The sequence below is a fragment of the Notamacropus eugenii genome, chromosome 5, assembly GCF_028372415.1.
Source record: "Notamacropus eugenii isolate mMacEug1 chromosome 5, mMacEug1.pri_v2, whole genome shotgun sequence".
In the NCBI taxonomy this organism is placed as follows: Eukaryota; Metazoa; Chordata; class Mammalia; order Diprotodontia; family Macropodidae; genus Notamacropus; species Notamacropus eugenii.
The window spans coordinates 315,550,891-315,570,269 of record NC_092876.1 but is presented as its reverse complement, the minus strand read 5'-3'; the positions used below and the strand labels follow the sequence as shown (position 1 = coordinate 315,570,269).

General features: G+C 34.5%; 1 protein-coding gene across 1 annotated transcript in view; it reads right to left on the bottom strand.

The window, feature by feature from the left end:
* The window catches only part of CNTNAP5 (contactin associated protein family member 5), a 951,365-nt gene that overhangs the window by 487,051 nt on the left and 444,935 nt on the right, over positions 1-19,379 (bottom strand). Inside the window, exon 7 of the mRNA XM_072613412.1 lies at positions 14,365-14,508. Within this exon, the coding sequence (XP_072469513.1) occupies positions 14,365-14,508 (144 nt within the window). The remainder of the gene's footprint in view (positions 1-14,364; positions 14,509-19,379) is intronic.

Below are 19,379 nucleotides of genomic sequence, written 5' to 3'. Positions count from 1 at the left end.
AAATGCCCCTTTCTCTGATCTGTTATTGTGAAAAAAAAGCTGCAGTGTGTTGTTATTCCCTTTTTCAGATGAATTCTCATTCCCCCAGGTCAACCTCATAAGCAGATAGAAATCTGGAATTTTGGAAAGAAAACTCAATTGAGATTCAAGAGATGTGGGCTTTCACTCACCCTCTCACCCTTACTAACCATGTGATCAAGGACAAGTTATTTCTTAATGGAGTGCTAGTTTAATCATGTGTAAAAATTATAAACCACAGGGATTTTTCAAAGAAATACCATTTTAAATCTTAAATCCTTACATAGATACGAGCTATTATTGTGGAATAGAAAGCATCATGATCTTAAGGGACATTAGGCAAATTTTCTTTTCTTTGAAACATCAACCATTTGAAATTCCAAAATTAAGACATTATTCCTTTGGGTCTTACACTTTCTTCATCCTGCAGCCAATTAAAAAGTGAATTATTCTTCAATGTGCTAAAGTAATAAACTAACACCTTAATTATCAATTAACAACTTAGTTGATAGTCAGATGGTGGAGAGTCTTTGCCAGAAAGAGATTTTGAATTCACCTAGGATCACTGTACCTGTTAACTTGCTTTAAAGAACCTTAGCAAATTCCTCTTATAATGTCCCTATTTATTCATTTTCTACAACAGATAAGTACATAGGTATATTCACAGTGATATTTTGCTTATGGCCACCAAGAACTCTGCCAAGGAGATATGACCAATTGTCCATGAAATGAATTATTCACATTGCCTTTGGGCACACTATCAAGTCAGCTATGACAACTCCCTTATGTGGAATCCTTATCTAAGACTAAAATATTGATGTCACACTGGAAGAATTTAATAATATTAATTTTGACATTCTTGCTTTAAATGAAATCAAAAGATACAAGGAAGCTAAAATTAAATGGAAGAATGGCTCAAAGGTATTTCTTAGAGAGGTAAATAAAGGAGCTGGTAAAGTTAGGTTTCATTATGACATAATTCACTTTAAATCAATAAATCTTTATTGAATGTCTAGTATATGTAAGGCACTATGGTAGGTCCTGGATATACAAAGGTAAGAAATTACATATTTCTTGCCTTCAATAGTTTACAGTCTAGTGGGGATGGTAGAGGAGACTATAGTTACCTACATATATTCAAGCCAAGCTTTGACAGGAGGAGGGGAGAAGGAGACATGAAATTCTTAACTCGTTGTGCCGGATTCTGTCAACAATCACAATTAATAGTCTGTTAAAATTCATTCAGCTTCTAATCTGTCAAGAGGACTTGGAAGAGAAGAGAAAATTGTTTCTAACTTAGACATGAAGTTTATGATCATCTACATGTAGTAACTAGAGAAGAATCATCAAAGTTCATATTAAAATGAAGGAAAACTTTTGAAGCTACTTTATTTCCACTTTACCTTGAAAAGTCGCTTTAAATTATTTACTATGAAAGCTTTCCATCTGTGGATTCAGAATACATTTTTGTTTTGGCTTGTTCTGTTTTTTGTTTTTTTAAATGCTAAACCTAGAGCTTCACACGTGCAATCTTGAATTGAGGTACAAACATGGAAGAGGATATCTCCTCTTGCAAACAGAATATGATATGAAAGTGCCATCAGTCATTAAATTTGAGTAAAACTACAGATAAATGCTATGATAAAGCTTATATATCACCCAAGTTTTTTTTTGTTTTTTTTTTTTGTTTTGTTTTTTTATTAGGAGACTTCTTTTCATTGTTGTTGTAGTGGTGCTGGCAGTGGGGGTTATTGATTTATTATCAGATGCATTGACACTTGGGTAAAATTCCAAGACTGCCTACTTCTCTTTAAAAGGAATTTTTAAGCTAATTTTATTGTCAGTAAAGGAACCAATAATGTCCTATGAAGACAGAAAAGTGAAGCAATTATCAGGCTTCTCCTTGAAAGATGAGATAATTCAGTAGACTAACCTTAGGAATGGGAGCCTTGTTGCTCAGCTATGTAATCAGGGAGTTGAGAATCTTCCACAAGGGTTGTCCTATGATGCCTTTTGAAAGTGTTTGCATTACAGAACTGCCTGGAGGGCATGGGTGTTTTCATAAGAGGAAGGGCTGATGCTTACTAAAATCTTGCTACCTGATTGACCCAGATGCTAGGAAGATCACAGAAGCAATAATAATTATAGCTGTGAGGCTAAGACTTGATCACATCCATCAACAAGAAACTAAAACAGAAAATCCGACATGGATATTCAAGTATTGATTCCTATCTAGATACAACACAGCATCATGGAAAGAGGTCACATGCCACAGAAGATCTGGGTTCTAGCCTGGATTCTGACACAAGTTACATGGCTTGGTGAAGCCAAGATGGCAGAGTAGAAGGATGGACCTGTAAAAGTTCTCCCCCCACAGTCCATAAAATACCTGTAAAAAATGACTATAAACAAATTCTAGAGCAGCAGAAGCCACAAAATGACAGAGTGAAAGAGATTTCGAGTTCAAGGAAGCCTGACAGGAAAGGTCTATTGCACTGTGCTCAGAGTGGCGTGCAGCCCATGGAACCCAGTCCAGCCTTGGTCACAAGGTGCAGCAGGGACAGGACTGGAACAAGCCTCAGGAGATGGAAACACAGGGAGCAGCTGGAGTTCCCAGATTCCTACCCACAAACTCCAAAGACAACTTCAAAAGTCAATGAGAAAGTGCTTTCATTTGGGCGAGAAAGGAATGTGGTCTAGCCCTTGCCCCATGCAGCTACAGCATCCATTTTTGTAGCCCTTAGTCTAAAGCCCTGGAGGAAGTGATCTGGGTTTCATCCCTGAGTGACAATCCTGGGGTGGGGAGGAGCACTGAATGGTGGAAGTTCGGGACAGGGAATCCTACTCAGAGATCCTGGGTAGAAGAATGCTTATTATTGCTTCCAGACCAGTGTGCAGGCCAGGAGAGGAGTAAACTCCTCTTCCGTGCTTGAGTCACCTTGGAGGCATTGAGAACTTACAGGTCCACAGAGTATACCCTCCTCTTGACAAAGGACTCAAAAGTCAAATAACTGGCTGGGAAAATGCCCCAAAAAGGGAAAAAAATAAGATTATAGAAGGTTACTTTCTTTGTGAACAGGTATTTTCTTCCATCCTTTCAGGTGAGGAAGAACAATGCATACCATCAGAGGAATACATAAAAGTCAAAGTTTCTGCTTCCAAAACCTCCAAAATAAATATGCAATGGTATCAGGTCATGGAAGAGCTCAAAAAGGATTTTGAAAATCAAGTAAAAGAGGTGGAGGAAAAATTGGGAAGAGAAATGAGAGCAATGCAAGAAAATCATGAAAAGCACATCAACAGTTTGCTAAAGGAGACTCAAAAAATGCTGAAGAAAATAACCTTTAAAAATAGACCAACTCAAATGGCCAAAGAAGTCCAAAAGGTCAATGAGGAGAAGAATGCTTTAAAAAGCAGAATTAGTCAAATGGAAAAGGAGGTTCAAGAGCTCACTGAATAAAACAGTTCTTTAAAAATTAGAATAGAGCAGATGGAAGCCAATGACTTTATGAGAAACTAAAAAATGACAAAACAAAAGCAAAAGAATGAAAAAATAGAAGATAATGTGAATATCTCATTGGAAAAACAAATGACCTGGAAAACAGAACCAGGAGAGACAATTCAAAAATTGTGGGATGACCTGAAAGACACGATGAAAAAGAGAGCCTAGATATCACCTTTCATGAAATTATCAAGGAATACTGTCCTGAAATTCTAAAACCATAGTGTAAAATAAATATTGAAAGAATCCATTGATTACTTCCTGAAAGAGATCCAAAAAGAGAAACTTCTAGGAATATTGTAGCCAAATTTCATAGTACCCAGATCAAGGAGAAAATATTGCAAGCAGCAACTCATAAGCAGCAAAAGAAACAATTCAAGTGTTGTGTTATCAGGATAACAAAAGATCTATCAGCTTCTACATTAAGGGATCAAAAGGCTTTGAATATGATATTCCAGAAGTCAAAGGATTGAGGATTAAAACCAAGAATCACCTACCCAGCAAAACTGAGTATAATACTTCAGGGGAAAAAAATAGGCATTCAATGAAATAGAGGATTTCCAATCATTCTTGATGAAAAGACTAGAGCTGAATAGAAAATTTGACTTTCAAACATGAGAATCAAGAGAAGCATGAAAAGATATATAAGAAAGAGAAATCATAAGGGACTTACTAAAGTTGAACTGTTTACATTCCTACATGAAAAGATCATATTTGTAACTCTTGAAACTTTTCTCAGTATTTGGGTAGTTGGAGGGATTATGCACACACACACACATACACACACATACATACACACATATTATATATATATATATATATATATATATATATATATATATATATATATATATATGTATATATAGGGGGGCACAGGATGAGTTGAATAGGAAGGGATGATATTTAAAAAAATAAAATTAAGGGGTGAGAGAGGAATACATTGGGAGGAGAAAGGGAGAAATGGAATGGGGCAAATTATCCCTCATAAAAAAGTCAAGAAAAAGTTTTTTCAATGAAGGGGAAAAGGGGGGAGGTGAGAGGGAAAAAGTGAAGCTTACTCTCATCACATTTGACTTAAAGACAGAATTACATGAACACTCAATTTGATTTAACAATTTATCTTACACTACAGGAAAGTAGAGGAGAAAGGGATAAGTGGGGTATGGAAGGGATGATAGAAGGGAGGGCTAATGGGAGGAGGGAGTAATTAGAAGTAAACATGTTGGGGAGAGACAAGGTCAAAAGAGAGAATACAATAAATGGGGGTTAGGATATGATGGAGGGAAATACAATCTTTCACAACATGACTATTATCAAAGTCTTTTGCAAAACTACACATATACAGGGTATATTGAATTGCTCGTCTTCTCAGTGGGGATGGGGGTGGGGGAGAGAGGAAGGGAGAGAAGTTGGAACTCAAAGTTTTAGGAACGAATGTGGAGAATTGTTTCTGCATGCAACTGGGAAATAAGAAATACATGTAATGGGGTATAGAAATCTATCTAGCCCTACAAGAAAAGAGAGAAGATGGGGATAAGGGAAGGCAGGGGTATGATAGAAGGGAGAGAGAAGGGATAATCAGAAAGCATAGTGTTTTGGTGTGGGGGAGGGGAGAATGGAGAGAAAGTTTGAAACTCAAAATCTTGTGGAAATGAATGCTGAATATTAAAAATAAATAAGTAAATTAAAATGTTAAAAAAGAAAAAAAACAAGTTACATGACTTGGGTTAATCATTTTTATAACTTGATTAACAAGAAATAATAACATGCATTTTACGTAGTGACTGGCCATATTTTTGCTTGTGACATAAGGATCAGAGTTGATTCAGGCACAGGAAACTGGATATGTTCATTTTAAGACTGATTGTCTTTCTGGAGTGGAAGTCATGTGCTTATGGAAGGTAACTAGATCATGCTGGATTGCTCATTGCGTTACCTGGGTCAGAATTTTTTTTGTTCTCTTTGAACCAAAAAGTTAACATAAATTTTCAGTTAGCTCTATGTTATTTTCTATTTATCCAGTATGTAGTTTACTGTGAATATGTTTATTTGCATGCTGTCTTCCTCATTAGACTGTGAGGTCCTTGGGGGCAGGGACTGTCTTTTCCCTCTTTTTATATCCACAGCACTTATCACATTGACTGGGATGTAGTAGGTGATTCAAAATGTTGATTAATTGATAATACCTAGAGCACTGAACTAGGAAGGAGGAAAAACTGACCTTGTAACTTGTCTCAGGAACTTAACTGTTCTGTAAACCTGACCATGTAACAATCTCTTAGCCTTGGTTTCTTCTAGAGATAACAGCACCTAACTCTCAAGATTGTTTTGAGGATTACATGAAATAAAATAGTTACATGTTTTGCCAAACTTCAAAAATTAATAAAAATTCACTATTATTTTATCATTATCATTGAATAAAGAGAAGCTGAATTGTGATGGCCTTTAAAACATAGTAGAGAAGGTCACATTGATGTAGCACTTCAAAGTTTATAAAATACTTTCCTCATTAAAACTCTTTAAATAAGTCTGAGGAAACCAGAGGTCATTGAATTTAATTCAACTGCCTGATATGAAGAAACTTGAACACGGCAGAGTAAGGCTCAAACTCAGGTCTTATCATTGTTTTAAAATTGATATTATAGGAAACAAAAGTTCTCAGTACCAGCTGGACAAGACGAAAATCATATTTAAGAAAAATCCTTATGGCAGTAGTAAGCTTGATGAATTTGGAAATGACTAAAGGCAGGAAGGATAAGATGGCAGATGTTAAATGATCCTGATTCAGTCATAACTCAACGAAGACCTACAACAGAGACACAATACCTATTAACTGACTTTGTTCTATCTTCCCATCAACATAGATATTGACCAAATAGAGAAAAACTATAGAAAAAGATGGAAATTCTTTTATTTTGCAATTAATATATAACATGAAGTCTCTTGCTGACATACTGACTTGGGAACATTTATTTTGAGATGTGCCTTTACTTGAGAGGGATGTAGTTTAATATTTCTTCTCTCCATTTTTGCATGAAAGTCATTCAGATCCTTAGAAAAATCTCAGTGGGGTACTTTATGTAGGAATAGGTGAGGGTGTAGAGGCATTACTGTAAATGTAATAGTTGTCTGTACATCATTTCATTTCCCTGGCCCTCTGTCCTTCAGAATAAAGTGAGGGTTATAATGCCTGCCTCCTGCCTGCCAGACACAGATGTTCCAGGGATGGATCAGCTAATAAGACCACTAACCCGTATGTCGTCCCTCCACTTAACCGCTCTTCATAACATTAACACAATGATTTGTGGAACACTTTATCTGACTATTTCTTGGAAAAAAAATCTCCTGTACCAAAGCAGGACATCTATCAAAGCTGATATTACTAGAGAAAGAGGTGGGAGAAGTACTCAACTCACTGCTTGGACTTTTTCATAGGAGAAAAATGACAAAGTTGATTTGTACACTTTCCTAGACTTTGTTCTATCCTTTTTAAAAATCTGATGAAAAATCCAATTTTTTTTTCTTACTAATGACTTCAAATAACTACTTAATAGCTGGTCACATGAGAAATTCATAATGATAGTTAAAAGTTGATGTGTTTTCATCTTGGACAAGAAAGAGTTACAAAGTAAAAGTTTTCCATAATGCTTATGAAATGTTGCCCCTCACACGTTACATTCCTTATATGGTATTTATTTGGTGGAATTTGAGTAAGAAATAAAGTAAGTGATTTAGAAACAGGTTTTTCTGTAATATGTAAGTAGCACAGACTGCATTTCAACAAAACGGACAAGATGGATCAGATGGAAGTTTCAAGGAAAAAACATCTGGGAAAGTGAGGACAAGAGGATTATGCCATCATTTTGTTCTTTAAAGAATTTCTACAAAACCAAAACATTCATCAAAGAAAATGCTCAATAGGATAAAACATAAGCTGACATAAGCTCAAGAGATTTAGGGTCTCACTATAAAATGAAAGGTTTTCTCTAACAAATCCATATGAATCTCTAGGTCATTGGCCAAGACATAAGACAAAGGTGATATTTGTTCATGTTGGAATATGTTGTTCACGCCTCAGACTAAGGCAAACAGAAGATGTCAGTTTAAATTCTGAACCTATAGAAAAAAGGCTATGAACATCAGACAAGATGTACCACCATCTTCCTCCATTATCATCACCATCACCATCATCATCATAAGGTTAGCTCAATCAAATTTACTCAAAGGTGTACTAATGATCTTATTGATTTTGTTTTAAGAATTTATTTAAATAATTAAATCAATTCAACAAGTGGTTTTAAGCACCTACTATATATGAGACACATGTATTCTTTACTCTCAAAGAGGTTGCATTCCAAAATGCTTTATTTTACAAGTCAATTACCCCCTTATAGAAACTAAGTGGGAGTCAGTTGCCATAACTTCCCTTGCCAGGAATGAAGATGGGTGACTTCACTGAAATTTCTAGATTGACTAAAAACTAAAAACTAAAAAACTAAACACAGATTTTCTTTCAATGAACTAGAATTAATCACTTTTGCAATTCAGACTTATGTCTAAAAATACTACCAAAGTACAATTGAAAGTATCTGTTAGAATCATGGATTAAAAAAAATTTTAACCAAGGCATTGATTAATAAATGAGGCAAGTAAAACCTAGGGAATAAAGACAAAGATACAAAATTACCAATGGAAACAATATCTGCATAAATGAGAGATGGGATCAAAATTTGACTCCTAACTGCTGGTCTAGTTAGTGTTTTCTGATTAAAGTCATAAGAATAAAGGATACCTCATGATTCATTTTTTTAATCTTTTTATATGAAATTACACATTATGGCTTATATATATGTGCGTGGGGATATATGGATATATATATCCATTCATGTATGTTTATGTGTGTATACACACACACTCTATCCATCTTTCTATCTGCTTATATGATTGTACATAACAGGCCATCGATGTAGAGATATCTAGCCTGATAATTATATCTCTCTATATAGAGAAACATATAAATGTCTATCTATATACTTCATGTACCTACAGATATAGGAAGATCTAAATATGTTTGTCTCCATCTCTGTCTCTCAATCTAGTTACTATTTCTCTCTCTAGAATTCTCTGTCAAAAAAAAAACCTATAATGCATGGAGGTATAAACCAACATAAAGATATTTTTAGTGTTCTCTACCTTAACCTGCAACAGATTTATAAAATTGGATGTCTAGGTTGGGATGCATCAAGACTTTAATGGAATCTATTCATTTCCATAGGAGTCCTTTGGGATGCTTGAAATCAATCATTTTGGGAAACAAAAGTGAGCAATAAACATTTTAAATAGCTATATAATAATGCATGCTCCAAGTCCTGTACATACTCTCAAATGGGTCATTTGCTTTTCAATTGTTTATTATACAAAGATATGTTGACATAGGATAGAGTATTTGAAAAGAAATGGTAAGATATTTTTAACGTCTGTTATAAGCTGTTAGCTTTACTACATTTCAGGAAGTGGAGGATCATCTTACAGTCAAATAGGATCATAAAGACTAAGTTGAATTATCCCAATGGAACAGCTGTTGAGTCTCAAAGGATATGGACAGATCCTACAAGAAAAGAATGACAAATAACAGTGGGGATGCCTACTCTTCTCAGGATGCAAAAACACACCTGTGTTTAATGATGTACATAGGTCTTCATAAATTGTGAAAACTTGATGCATACTTGGTGACTGAATAAATAATTTCGAAAAACCACCTGGACCTGCTGAGCACATGATAACTATGATGTACATCTAAAACACTAGCAAATGACAGAACCACCATTTCCCTTCAGATGGCTTAGTTTTCACATAGCTATTTTCAAGCAACACTGTATTTGAAGCTGACATAGCACCTTTGGAAAAAACTAAGCTTACCTGCGAAAGAAATAAAAAGAAGTGGTTTCTAATTTAAACAATTAACAACAAAAACATTTGCTTTAAACACAGAGTTCAAAAAGAAGATGACAATATTTTTGATGATCTGGATCTTTACTTAAGTGACATGAAGACAGCCATTTGGAAAATAAAGAAAAATGACATTTTAAGTTATAAAGTTAAGATGGAAGTTTTTTTTACTATTATAGTAAAACAAACTTCATAGATTTCTCTTTTAAGGTACGTTAGCACTAAATGGAATCAGTGTTCCTCAAATTAAGAATATATTAAGGCCTGGGGGATAAAATATTCCAAAGGAGCTTTAAATAAAATGATTGGTACTTCAGGACTTGGAAGACACCAAAGTGTGGTTTAAAGTATGTGTCTGGGTGTCAGTGGGAAAATAGAGCAAATAAGGTAACTAATATTCACTGTATTATCTATTTTTGTATTTGTTTCTCTTATGCTTCATTGTGCATATTTAATATACCTATCTTTTAAATATATTTCATAATATTCAAATGTACTGGCTTGCAATTGAATGTTGTCATGAGAATCTTAGATATTTGTAGTTCACTCATATACACATACAAATTTCAAGAGTGAACACAGTATAAATGAAATACATTTTCTCAATCTTTGTGTATCCTAAATTCTTTGGCAACTATTAGGAAAACATTATATTGTGCTTAAAAATGTTATGCACTGATCACATCAAAGAACGAAAAATGTTTCTTATATACATATATAAGCATGTATGTACATGTATATATGTATATTTGTATATATATGCATGCATATATACATACACATACATACATATGTATAGAACAGAATACATAGAATTATAACAGCAACCAAACGTTAGTGAAAATAATATCTTTTCTGTTAAAGCTCATGGACTATTTGAACTTGGTCCATGGACTTTGTGGAGGCCCTATGCTCCCCAGGTTAAGAAGCCCTCATTTACATCACCATAAAACTTACTCAGTATACCACTAATAGTTACAATATAGTGATATGTAAAAAAAAAAATGGCTAAAAAAGTAAAGGAAGTGAAATGAAAATGGTATTATTCATTGCACAAGCATTTGTAAAGTAGCTGCTATGTTCCAGGCATTTGGATACAATTTTCAAATATCAGTCCCTACTTTTAAAGAAATTATATTTGATTGGGGTCTGTGAAGAGAGGGAATGAAAATATGTACTTTGAAAAGCAGGTAAAAATACATCCTGGCAAATTTAGTGTTCCCTGTACATAATATTTCCTATTCCAACTCTGTGACTTTTCATTGGCTTTCCTTCATTCCTGAAATGATCTCCCTCCTCATTTCTATCTCCTGGTTTCCCTGGCTTTTTCAAGACTCAGCTCAAATTCCACTTTTTTGCATGAGTCCCTTCCCAGTCTTCCCCCATCCCTCATTGCTAGTGATTCTCTTCTGAGATTATTTCCCTTTTATATTGTATAGTTTGTGTGTGGGTGTGTGTGTGTGTGTTCACACACACACTCATATGGATATATATGGATGGATAGAGAGATAGTTAGCTATTTAGATAGATAGATAGAAAGACACATAGATATATAGATAGACGCTTACATGTTTTTTTCTACAATTAGAATGTTAGGTTTTGAAGACCTGGACCAGGTCTTTTGCTGGGGGTGGGGACATGGTTGGGGCTTGTTTGTTTGCTCTACAATCCCACTCTTAGCACAGTAAATTCTTAGTAAAAGCTTATTGATTGACAAAGTAATTTAAGGAGGGAAGGGAACTGGCAACTGGAGATACCAAGATAGGCTTCTTGTAGGAGGTAACAAATAACCTAAGCTTTATAGAATTTTAAGGATTCCAGCTGGCAAAGGTGAAATGGGAATACATTCGATGTATAGGGAATATCTTGTGCAAAGGCTCAGAGACAGAGGATTGAACATGATGTCCAGCCTGGACAGATTGACAGGAGTGTAAATTTCATGAAAGAGAATAATGTGCCATAATTCTGGAAAGGAAGTCTGAGGTCAGATTGTGAAAATCCTTAAAACTCAAAGAGATAAAGTTCTATTTTTTCCTATAAAAATAAAAAGACATTGGAACTCCTTGAGCTGAGAGTGTTATTTTCTAACCTGTACTTTAAGAATATCAAACTGACAGGTATATGGAGGATGGACTAGAAAGGCAAGAAACTGGAGGCTAGAGGGGAAACTATAACATTCCAGGTAAAAACAGTGTCAAAGGTCTTCTTAATAAGTATGATGATTATGTAAGTGGTAATAATTTAAAGAATTTGAAATTTATTTTGAAAATATAATTGACAATACTAGGCAAGTGATTTGATAGGAAGGAAAGAGAAGAGTTAAGAAAATTGGGAATCATAATATATATATGAGAGCATTACATAATAAAATAGAATAAAAGTAAAAAGATTAATAACTTTCTTCCTCTAAAGATAAGAAAACAATATTTCAAATGCATATGGAAACCCATCAGGGTCTAATTTCTATATTCAAAGGACTAAAAGGAAAAAAGGAGCCACCAAGCTATATGTACACACAAACATGTACACACATATACATATACACAAACAATAGACACATATGGATAGACACACAAACATGCATGTATATGTGCATGTGTATATATGACTCATAATATACTATAAACTTTTATTATGATTTTCTTTTCCCCCAGTTATTTTTCTTTTCCTTTCTTTTTTATTTTTTTTAACAAAAGCATTGATAAATGCTCTTTATTTACAGGAGTACAGAATACTTAAATTTTCAGTCATTCTAAAGGTTATTAGTTAGCCAATAAGACAACCTCATTAACTGAGTAATCACAATGTACAGGGCACAAAGGAGCAAAAACATGATTTTAAGGAGTAACCTTCATGAGTGATCTTCATGGGTACAGAAATAAGAAAGATGACATCTCTTTCAGGCACTACAAATGCAGTAATGCCTGAAGAAGAGAATGGATATATTGAAGTTTGAAGGGCATGTCACATTCAATAGGTCAAGTAAACTAAAATGTCAGAACACTTTAGGCGTGAGAAAAAGAAGAGATCTATGAAAGTGCCTATAAAGATTTCTTTAAAAATCAGGAGGGGAAAAAGAGATTAGAATAAAGTTATTATTTATAAAATGTAATAATTCTTGATAAGAGAAGCAGGAAATAATTCACCAAATTAAAAAATACCAAAATTCTTTCCAACACCTTTTCAGCTTGTCAGAGCTTGTTCTAGATGAACAAATAGAAGTAGTATTTGGTTCACAATATTGTTCTAGTGATAGATAGTCAGATAGATAATGTTATTAATATACTATAGTGTATATATAACAATGTAATATAACCGATGTATGATACAATGCATCCCCTTTCTTTTCCTGATTACAATACATTTGAGGAGATTGGGAACAAATATATGAAAAATAAAAGAAAATGAGCTAAACAGAATTGCAAGATTATAGCACAAAATAAAATCACAAACCAGAATAAGATTAAGTGCATTCCAGTGGTATCAGGGGTGGGGAATCTGTGGCCTTTTAGGTCCTTGGGTGCAGTCTTCTGAGTCCAAGTTTTACAGAACAAATCCTTTTATTGAGGAAATTTGTTCTATGAAGTTTAGATTCTGTCAAAGGTCCTCATTTGAGGATCTTGAAGGCCACATGTGGCCGCAAGGGTGCAAGTTCCCCACTCCTGTAAAGACTGTAGTTTCAATGAATGCAGAGGAGTGAGAGATCATTATGAAGTGGAGGGGCCTGGGATATTTCATAGCAGATTGACTTTGTTTATATGCGTACTGTTGGATCATTAGAAAGGAAAGAACACTACAGACAGTAGGAATGGTATGTGTTAGAAGTATGTTTGGTCTAACACTGTTGACATAGCAGCTGTGCACTGGCAATGTCAGGTATAAGATCTGACAGGTAAGTAGGAGTCAAACTAAAGAGCGTAGCAGTGGAGATAATGCAGTTTAAGAGAGATCTGGATATTGGAGCATACATCCCCAACATTCTGAGTTTGATGTTATGATACAATATAAGTTGTCCCTTGATGCATAGGTCAGAAATCAGACTTATTGTGGCATTTCTTACTCGACCAACCAACCAACCAACCAACAACAAAAACTCCTTTAGGAAACATGCAATGAAATTATCATTGACTCACCAGAAGGTGGATATACAGCCTTAAATGACAGAGACATAAGATAATAATTATTAAAGATCCTGATATCTCAAGTTTGCAACATATTGCAAACTATAGTCAAAGGACACAAGTTAAACTATATCTTTAGTAAGATGACTTTTATCATCTTTTCAGATAAAGAAAATAATAGACAAAAATAACATGACCATGTACTCTTTCCATAAGCCTTAGAATAGTCACAATGTCTTCCTCTAGAGGAAGACCTTTTCTCATTCGAAGTTGACAACTCTTTCACAAAGAAAATGGCTATTATTTCTCATACTTATCTTGAAATAAAAACAGTCATATGTTTTCTTAAAAACTAGATACTAAGCTTGTTTTTTAGGTAAACTCAATTTCATTAAAAATTAAGTTCAAAGATCCAAAATCTGCATGTCCATAGTTATAAAGACACTTGTGATTCCATCAGCTGCCTTGCTGGCGATAGCAAAAAATGATTCAGGTTAACAAATTCCTGACTGCACTTCTAACTACAGCTGGCTCAATTCCACAAGGGAAATGGAAATCTTTGAATTCCTGCTAATGTGTTTGTTTCCCTCGATAGCTCTATTGATGCTAAAAGTCTCCACATTCTTCCAACGACCTAATTAAACTTGTGAACAGCTATTGAATGAGAGTAGTATCATCTTAGTTGGCAGACTGCGTCTAGCAGGCAAAAATCAGACAAGTTTACCAAAAAGTAGCTAGAAAGAAGCAGGTGAAAAGAGGTGCTTTTTTACTTACCACAGTATAGATCTGATGTTTGCGTCTTTTGGCCAAATCAATTACATTGACTCCATTATAATAAAGGTTTTCCATACATCCATGAAAGTTTTTCTTCAGGAATGTTCCTGGTTTGCCTGGGACTGGAATTCCTCCAAAACTGAGCTTTGGGGAAAAACAAATTCAACCCTCAGTTATAAACTGCAAAGGAGCAGGAAATGTAATGAAGAGAGAGAGAAAGAGAGAGAGAGAGAAAGAGAGAGAGAAAGAGAGAGAGAGAGAGAGAGAGAGAGAGAGAGAGAGAGAGAGAGAGAGCATTTTGCTTTATCCAATTGTATGTGTGAGCCAAGTGGCTCAAATAATTATAGACTGCCACTTGATTACACATTGAAAAAGATACTGATTAGCCCACTTAAAAATAACTATAATTGCTGGCTTTTTAGGGACCTATTTTACAAAGCCTTTTTTCTTATCCTTTCCGAACCCGCTAAAACTAAATAAAACAATAATTTGCAAGAAAGGAGGAAAAAATAAAAGAAAATCTAAGTCATTACATTTATTTCACATACAAGGATCTATAGCAACAGGTCATTCATTACATAGCTGAAGAATAACCAAAACACTAGTTCTACCACCTACCAATCTAAGTAGTAGGTCAGTTGGCAATATGGTTAGCAAACACACCTTTATAAAATGAAAAGGAAATAGATTGTTCTTAATCAGTATATACCCTCTTCACCTATAACATTCTCTCATCTCCTTATCTACAAGTCCTGCTCATCTTTTAGAGCCCAGCACAACTCATATGGAGTCTTTCTTAACCATTCAAACTCACTTTAATTTTTCACTTTTCTTTCTTAATTTGCTCTGCCTACCATGTAATTGATATCTCATAATCTACAGCCTCATCCACTAGATATTTAAGGTATGCTAGTCTTCTCTTAAAATAAATATTCATACATTGACAAAATACATCTTCAAATAATTAATGTTTGAGATAGTCCAAAGGGACATCAGGGTTATTTGTGTCCTTTAACAGATTACCAATAATACACTATGCAGAAGAAGCAGCAAAAAGGATGTCGCTAAAGAAACATACATCTAGAAGAGGAGGTGGGTTTTTCATGGAGTAAGAGTAAGAGATAACCAATGAATAGCTCCAGGGCTTTTTTATTGTTCAGATATAGAACAAATCCTCTACTCCCTTGATGGGACTAGTGTTAAGTATGTACAGGAGGTCATCAGTAGCAGTCATAAAGGATAAAGAAAGCAGCATGAACTGCAATCAATAATAGAGTCACATTGGAGTACTCACATCAATGAGACCATAGGTCCACTGAAGTTCTGGAGCACTGTCATCATATCCTTAGCTAGACTGTAGGGTTCTTATGATTTAGGTTATAGTGCTATGCTTCCTTTGAATTCTTTCCCTGCAACCCAAGCAACCACACTATCTAGTGCAGTGCTACACATTAATATGTGAAGTAGGTATGTGGATAAGGTGCTGGACTGTGAGTCAAAAAAGATCTGAGTTCAATTTCAGACTGAGACACATGCTAAGACTGTGACCTTGGGTAAATCATTTAACTCTCAATTACCTCAGTTTCTTTATCTATGGAATGGTAAAAACCAATAGTACCTACTTTCCAGGGTTGTTGTGAGGATAAAATGAGATAGTATTTAGGGTCTCAGGTCATGGAAGAGTTCAAAAAGGATTTTGAATATAAAATAAGAGAGGGAGAGGACTTTCATTTATCTTTCCAATTTTTGAGAAGTTTTGACTTTATGAGAAATCCAGAAACAATAAAATAAAAAACAAAAGAATAAAAAAAGAAGACTGTGAAATATCTCATGGGAAAAAATCTGACCTGAAAAATGGATTCAGGAGATGTAATTTAAAAATTATTGGATTACCTGAAAATCATGATCAAAAGAAAAGTCTAAACATCATCTTTCAAGAAATTATCACAGAAAACTGCTCTGATATTCTAGAACCTGAGATAAAATAGAAATGGAAAGAATTCACTCCTGAACAGATCCCAAAATGAAAGCTCCCAGGAAGATTATAGCCAAATTACAGAGTTCCCAGAGAAAGGAGAAAATATTGCAAGCAGCCAGAAATAAACAATTCAAATATTGGAAAGTCACAGTAAAGATAACACAAGATTTAGCAGCTTTTACTTTAAAGGAGCAGAGGGCATGGAACATAATATTCTGGAGGTCAAACGAGCTAAGTTTAAAACCAAGGATCACTTACCCAGTAAAACTTCATATAATTGTTCAGGGAGAAAAAATAGAAATTTAATGAAATAGAGGGCTGTGAAGCATTCTTGATTACAAGACCGGAGCTGAATAGAATATTTGACTCTCAAATACAAGACTCAAGAGAAGCATGAAAAAGTAAACAGGAAAGGAAAATCATAAGGGACTTAATATGGGTAAACTGTTTACATTCCTACAGGGGAAGATGATACTTTCAACCCATAAACCCTTCTTATTATTAAGGCAATTAGAAGGAGTACATACAGACAGAGGGCATAGGTGTGAGTAGAATATGAAAGGATAATATGTAAAAAAAATTAATGGGTGAGAAATGAGTGTACTGGTAGAAAGAGAAAGGGAGAGGTAGAAGAGGACAAATTATCTCACATAAAAGGAGCAAAGAAAAGCTTGTGGACGGTAAGGGGGGAGTGAGGGGAGTGGGTGAACTTTAATATCATCAGAGCAGGCTCAAAGAGGGAATAACATACACACTCAATTGGATATAGAAATCTATCTTGTCCTATAAGAAAGCAGGAGTAGAAGAGGATAAGAGAAAGGGTAGAGGAGTGTGATAGAAGTAAAGGCAAATTGTGGGAGGGAGTAGCCAGAAGCAAAACACTTTTGAAGAGGGACTAGGTGAAAGGAGAGAATTGAATAAATGAGGTGAGACAACATGGGGAGAAATAGTTAGTAACAGCAACTGTGAAAAAAAAATTAATCAAGTTTCTCTGATAAAAGTCTCATTTCTCAAACATGTAGAGAACTGAGTAAAATTTACAGAAATAAGAGCCATTCCACAACTTGTAAATGTTCAAAGATAATGAAGTTTTCAGATGATGTAATCAAAGCTATCTATAGCTATGTGAAAAAAATTACTCTAAGTCACTACTGATTGGAGAAATTCAAATTAAAACTATTTTGGGATACTACCTAAAGCCTGTTAGATTGGCTAGTAGGACAGAAAAGGAAAATGACAAATAGTGGAGGGTATGTGCAAGAAATGAGGAATTAATGTATTGTTTGTGGAGTTGTGAACTGATTCAACCATTCTGTGGAATAATTTGAAACTATGCCTAAAGAACTATAAAACTATGCTCACTCTTTGATCTAGCAATACTGCTACTAGATTGGGATGCCAAAAGAGATAAAAAAATAAACAAAAGGGAAAAGGACCTATCTGTACAAAAATATTTATAATAGTTCTTTTCTAGTGACAAAGAACTGGAAATTGAGAGGATGCCCATCAATTGGGGAATGGTTGAACAAAATGAAGTTTGTGATTATGATGGAATATCATTGAGCATATGATGAACAGGATGTTCTGAGAAAAATCTAGAACAATTTACATGAGCTAATGCAAAGTTAAATGTACTGTGTAAAAAGTCAGAGAAGTATTATAAGGTGATCAGGTGTGAATGACTTAGCTATTCTTAGCAATACAAGAATCCAAGAAAACTCTGAAGGATTTTTGATGAAAATTATTATCCATCCCCAGAGAAAGAACTGATGCTGTCATCCAGACTTCTTATTTTAATATGAGGAAACCACAATGCAGAGAAGAAATGACAAGATAACATAGACAGTATTCAGATAATCATGATTTGAAGTCAGACCTTCTGACAAAAAGCTAATAGTTTGTCAGTGATCTTTGAACTTTGACTCTGAGTAAAAGATGTCCTTATGATCTCAGAGAACTCTAGTCTTCCATGAAGTAATACAAGTTTAAGCAAAAAATCAGTAGCAGATGCAGGAATGGGTCCTGGGGATTCTGACAAGACCTCTTGGTGTTATCATTGACTAGATTTCCTTTAGAAGAGGGCCTCCTAATATCACTCCTTTTCTCATCTTTTTTTTTTTAATGTTATCTTCAAATAGTTCTACTTAGAGCTTTACAAATGTATGTCCAAAGGACATTCCAAAAGATGGAGAATCACTATCAATTATTCTACTGCCTTACCTAGAAAACAGTTTCCTTATCAATTTGTAATTATTTTAACCACCAAATAAATGGTTTTATTATATCTAATATTTATTATATCTAACTATTTTTAGTCCTTTGAAGATACTATAAGAAGGCTCCTTAAAGAACACCTGGTAAAAATCTTAATGGAATGATATGGACTTTAAATGTAGGCAGAAGATTAGGGACTGCTCATGAGAGTCTCATTTTGATTCATATAATCCAAAGTAATCTATTACTTCACAGTAGTTTGCAATAGTACTTTTACCTGAATTCTAGCCTTGCCAAACAGGGTTTCTAAATATTCCCAATATGAATTCACCATATTCAATTGAACATTTATTAAGAAACTAGTATGTGGAAGGGCTTGTATTTGACTCAAAATATAGGTGGATATATTGACATTTAGATAGTTCTGTGATCTCATCACTGTGGGCTTCTTCCAAGGATTCAAATGATAACCCATTTATATCTGCCCAACTTGTGTTTTTCTTCTCAATATGTCCACCTGTGACTTTGTCATAGTAAATACCACAAACAATTCTAGGGAACTCCTCTAGAGAAAGTGTTCTTAAACTTTTTTTGGTCACAGACTGCTTTGACCGGCTGGTGAAATCTATGGACTCCTTTCAGAATAATTTTTTATGTAACTGAAGGAAATGTAAAATTTCAGTTGGTGGCTAGTGAACTTAAAGATCAATTATTTTTTATCATTCCAAGTTTAGAGACACCTTGAAATCTCTGAATGGAGCCCTTCAATGTCTAGAAAGTACAGATCAAAAACCCCTGATCAAGACCTCTTGACATTATGTAG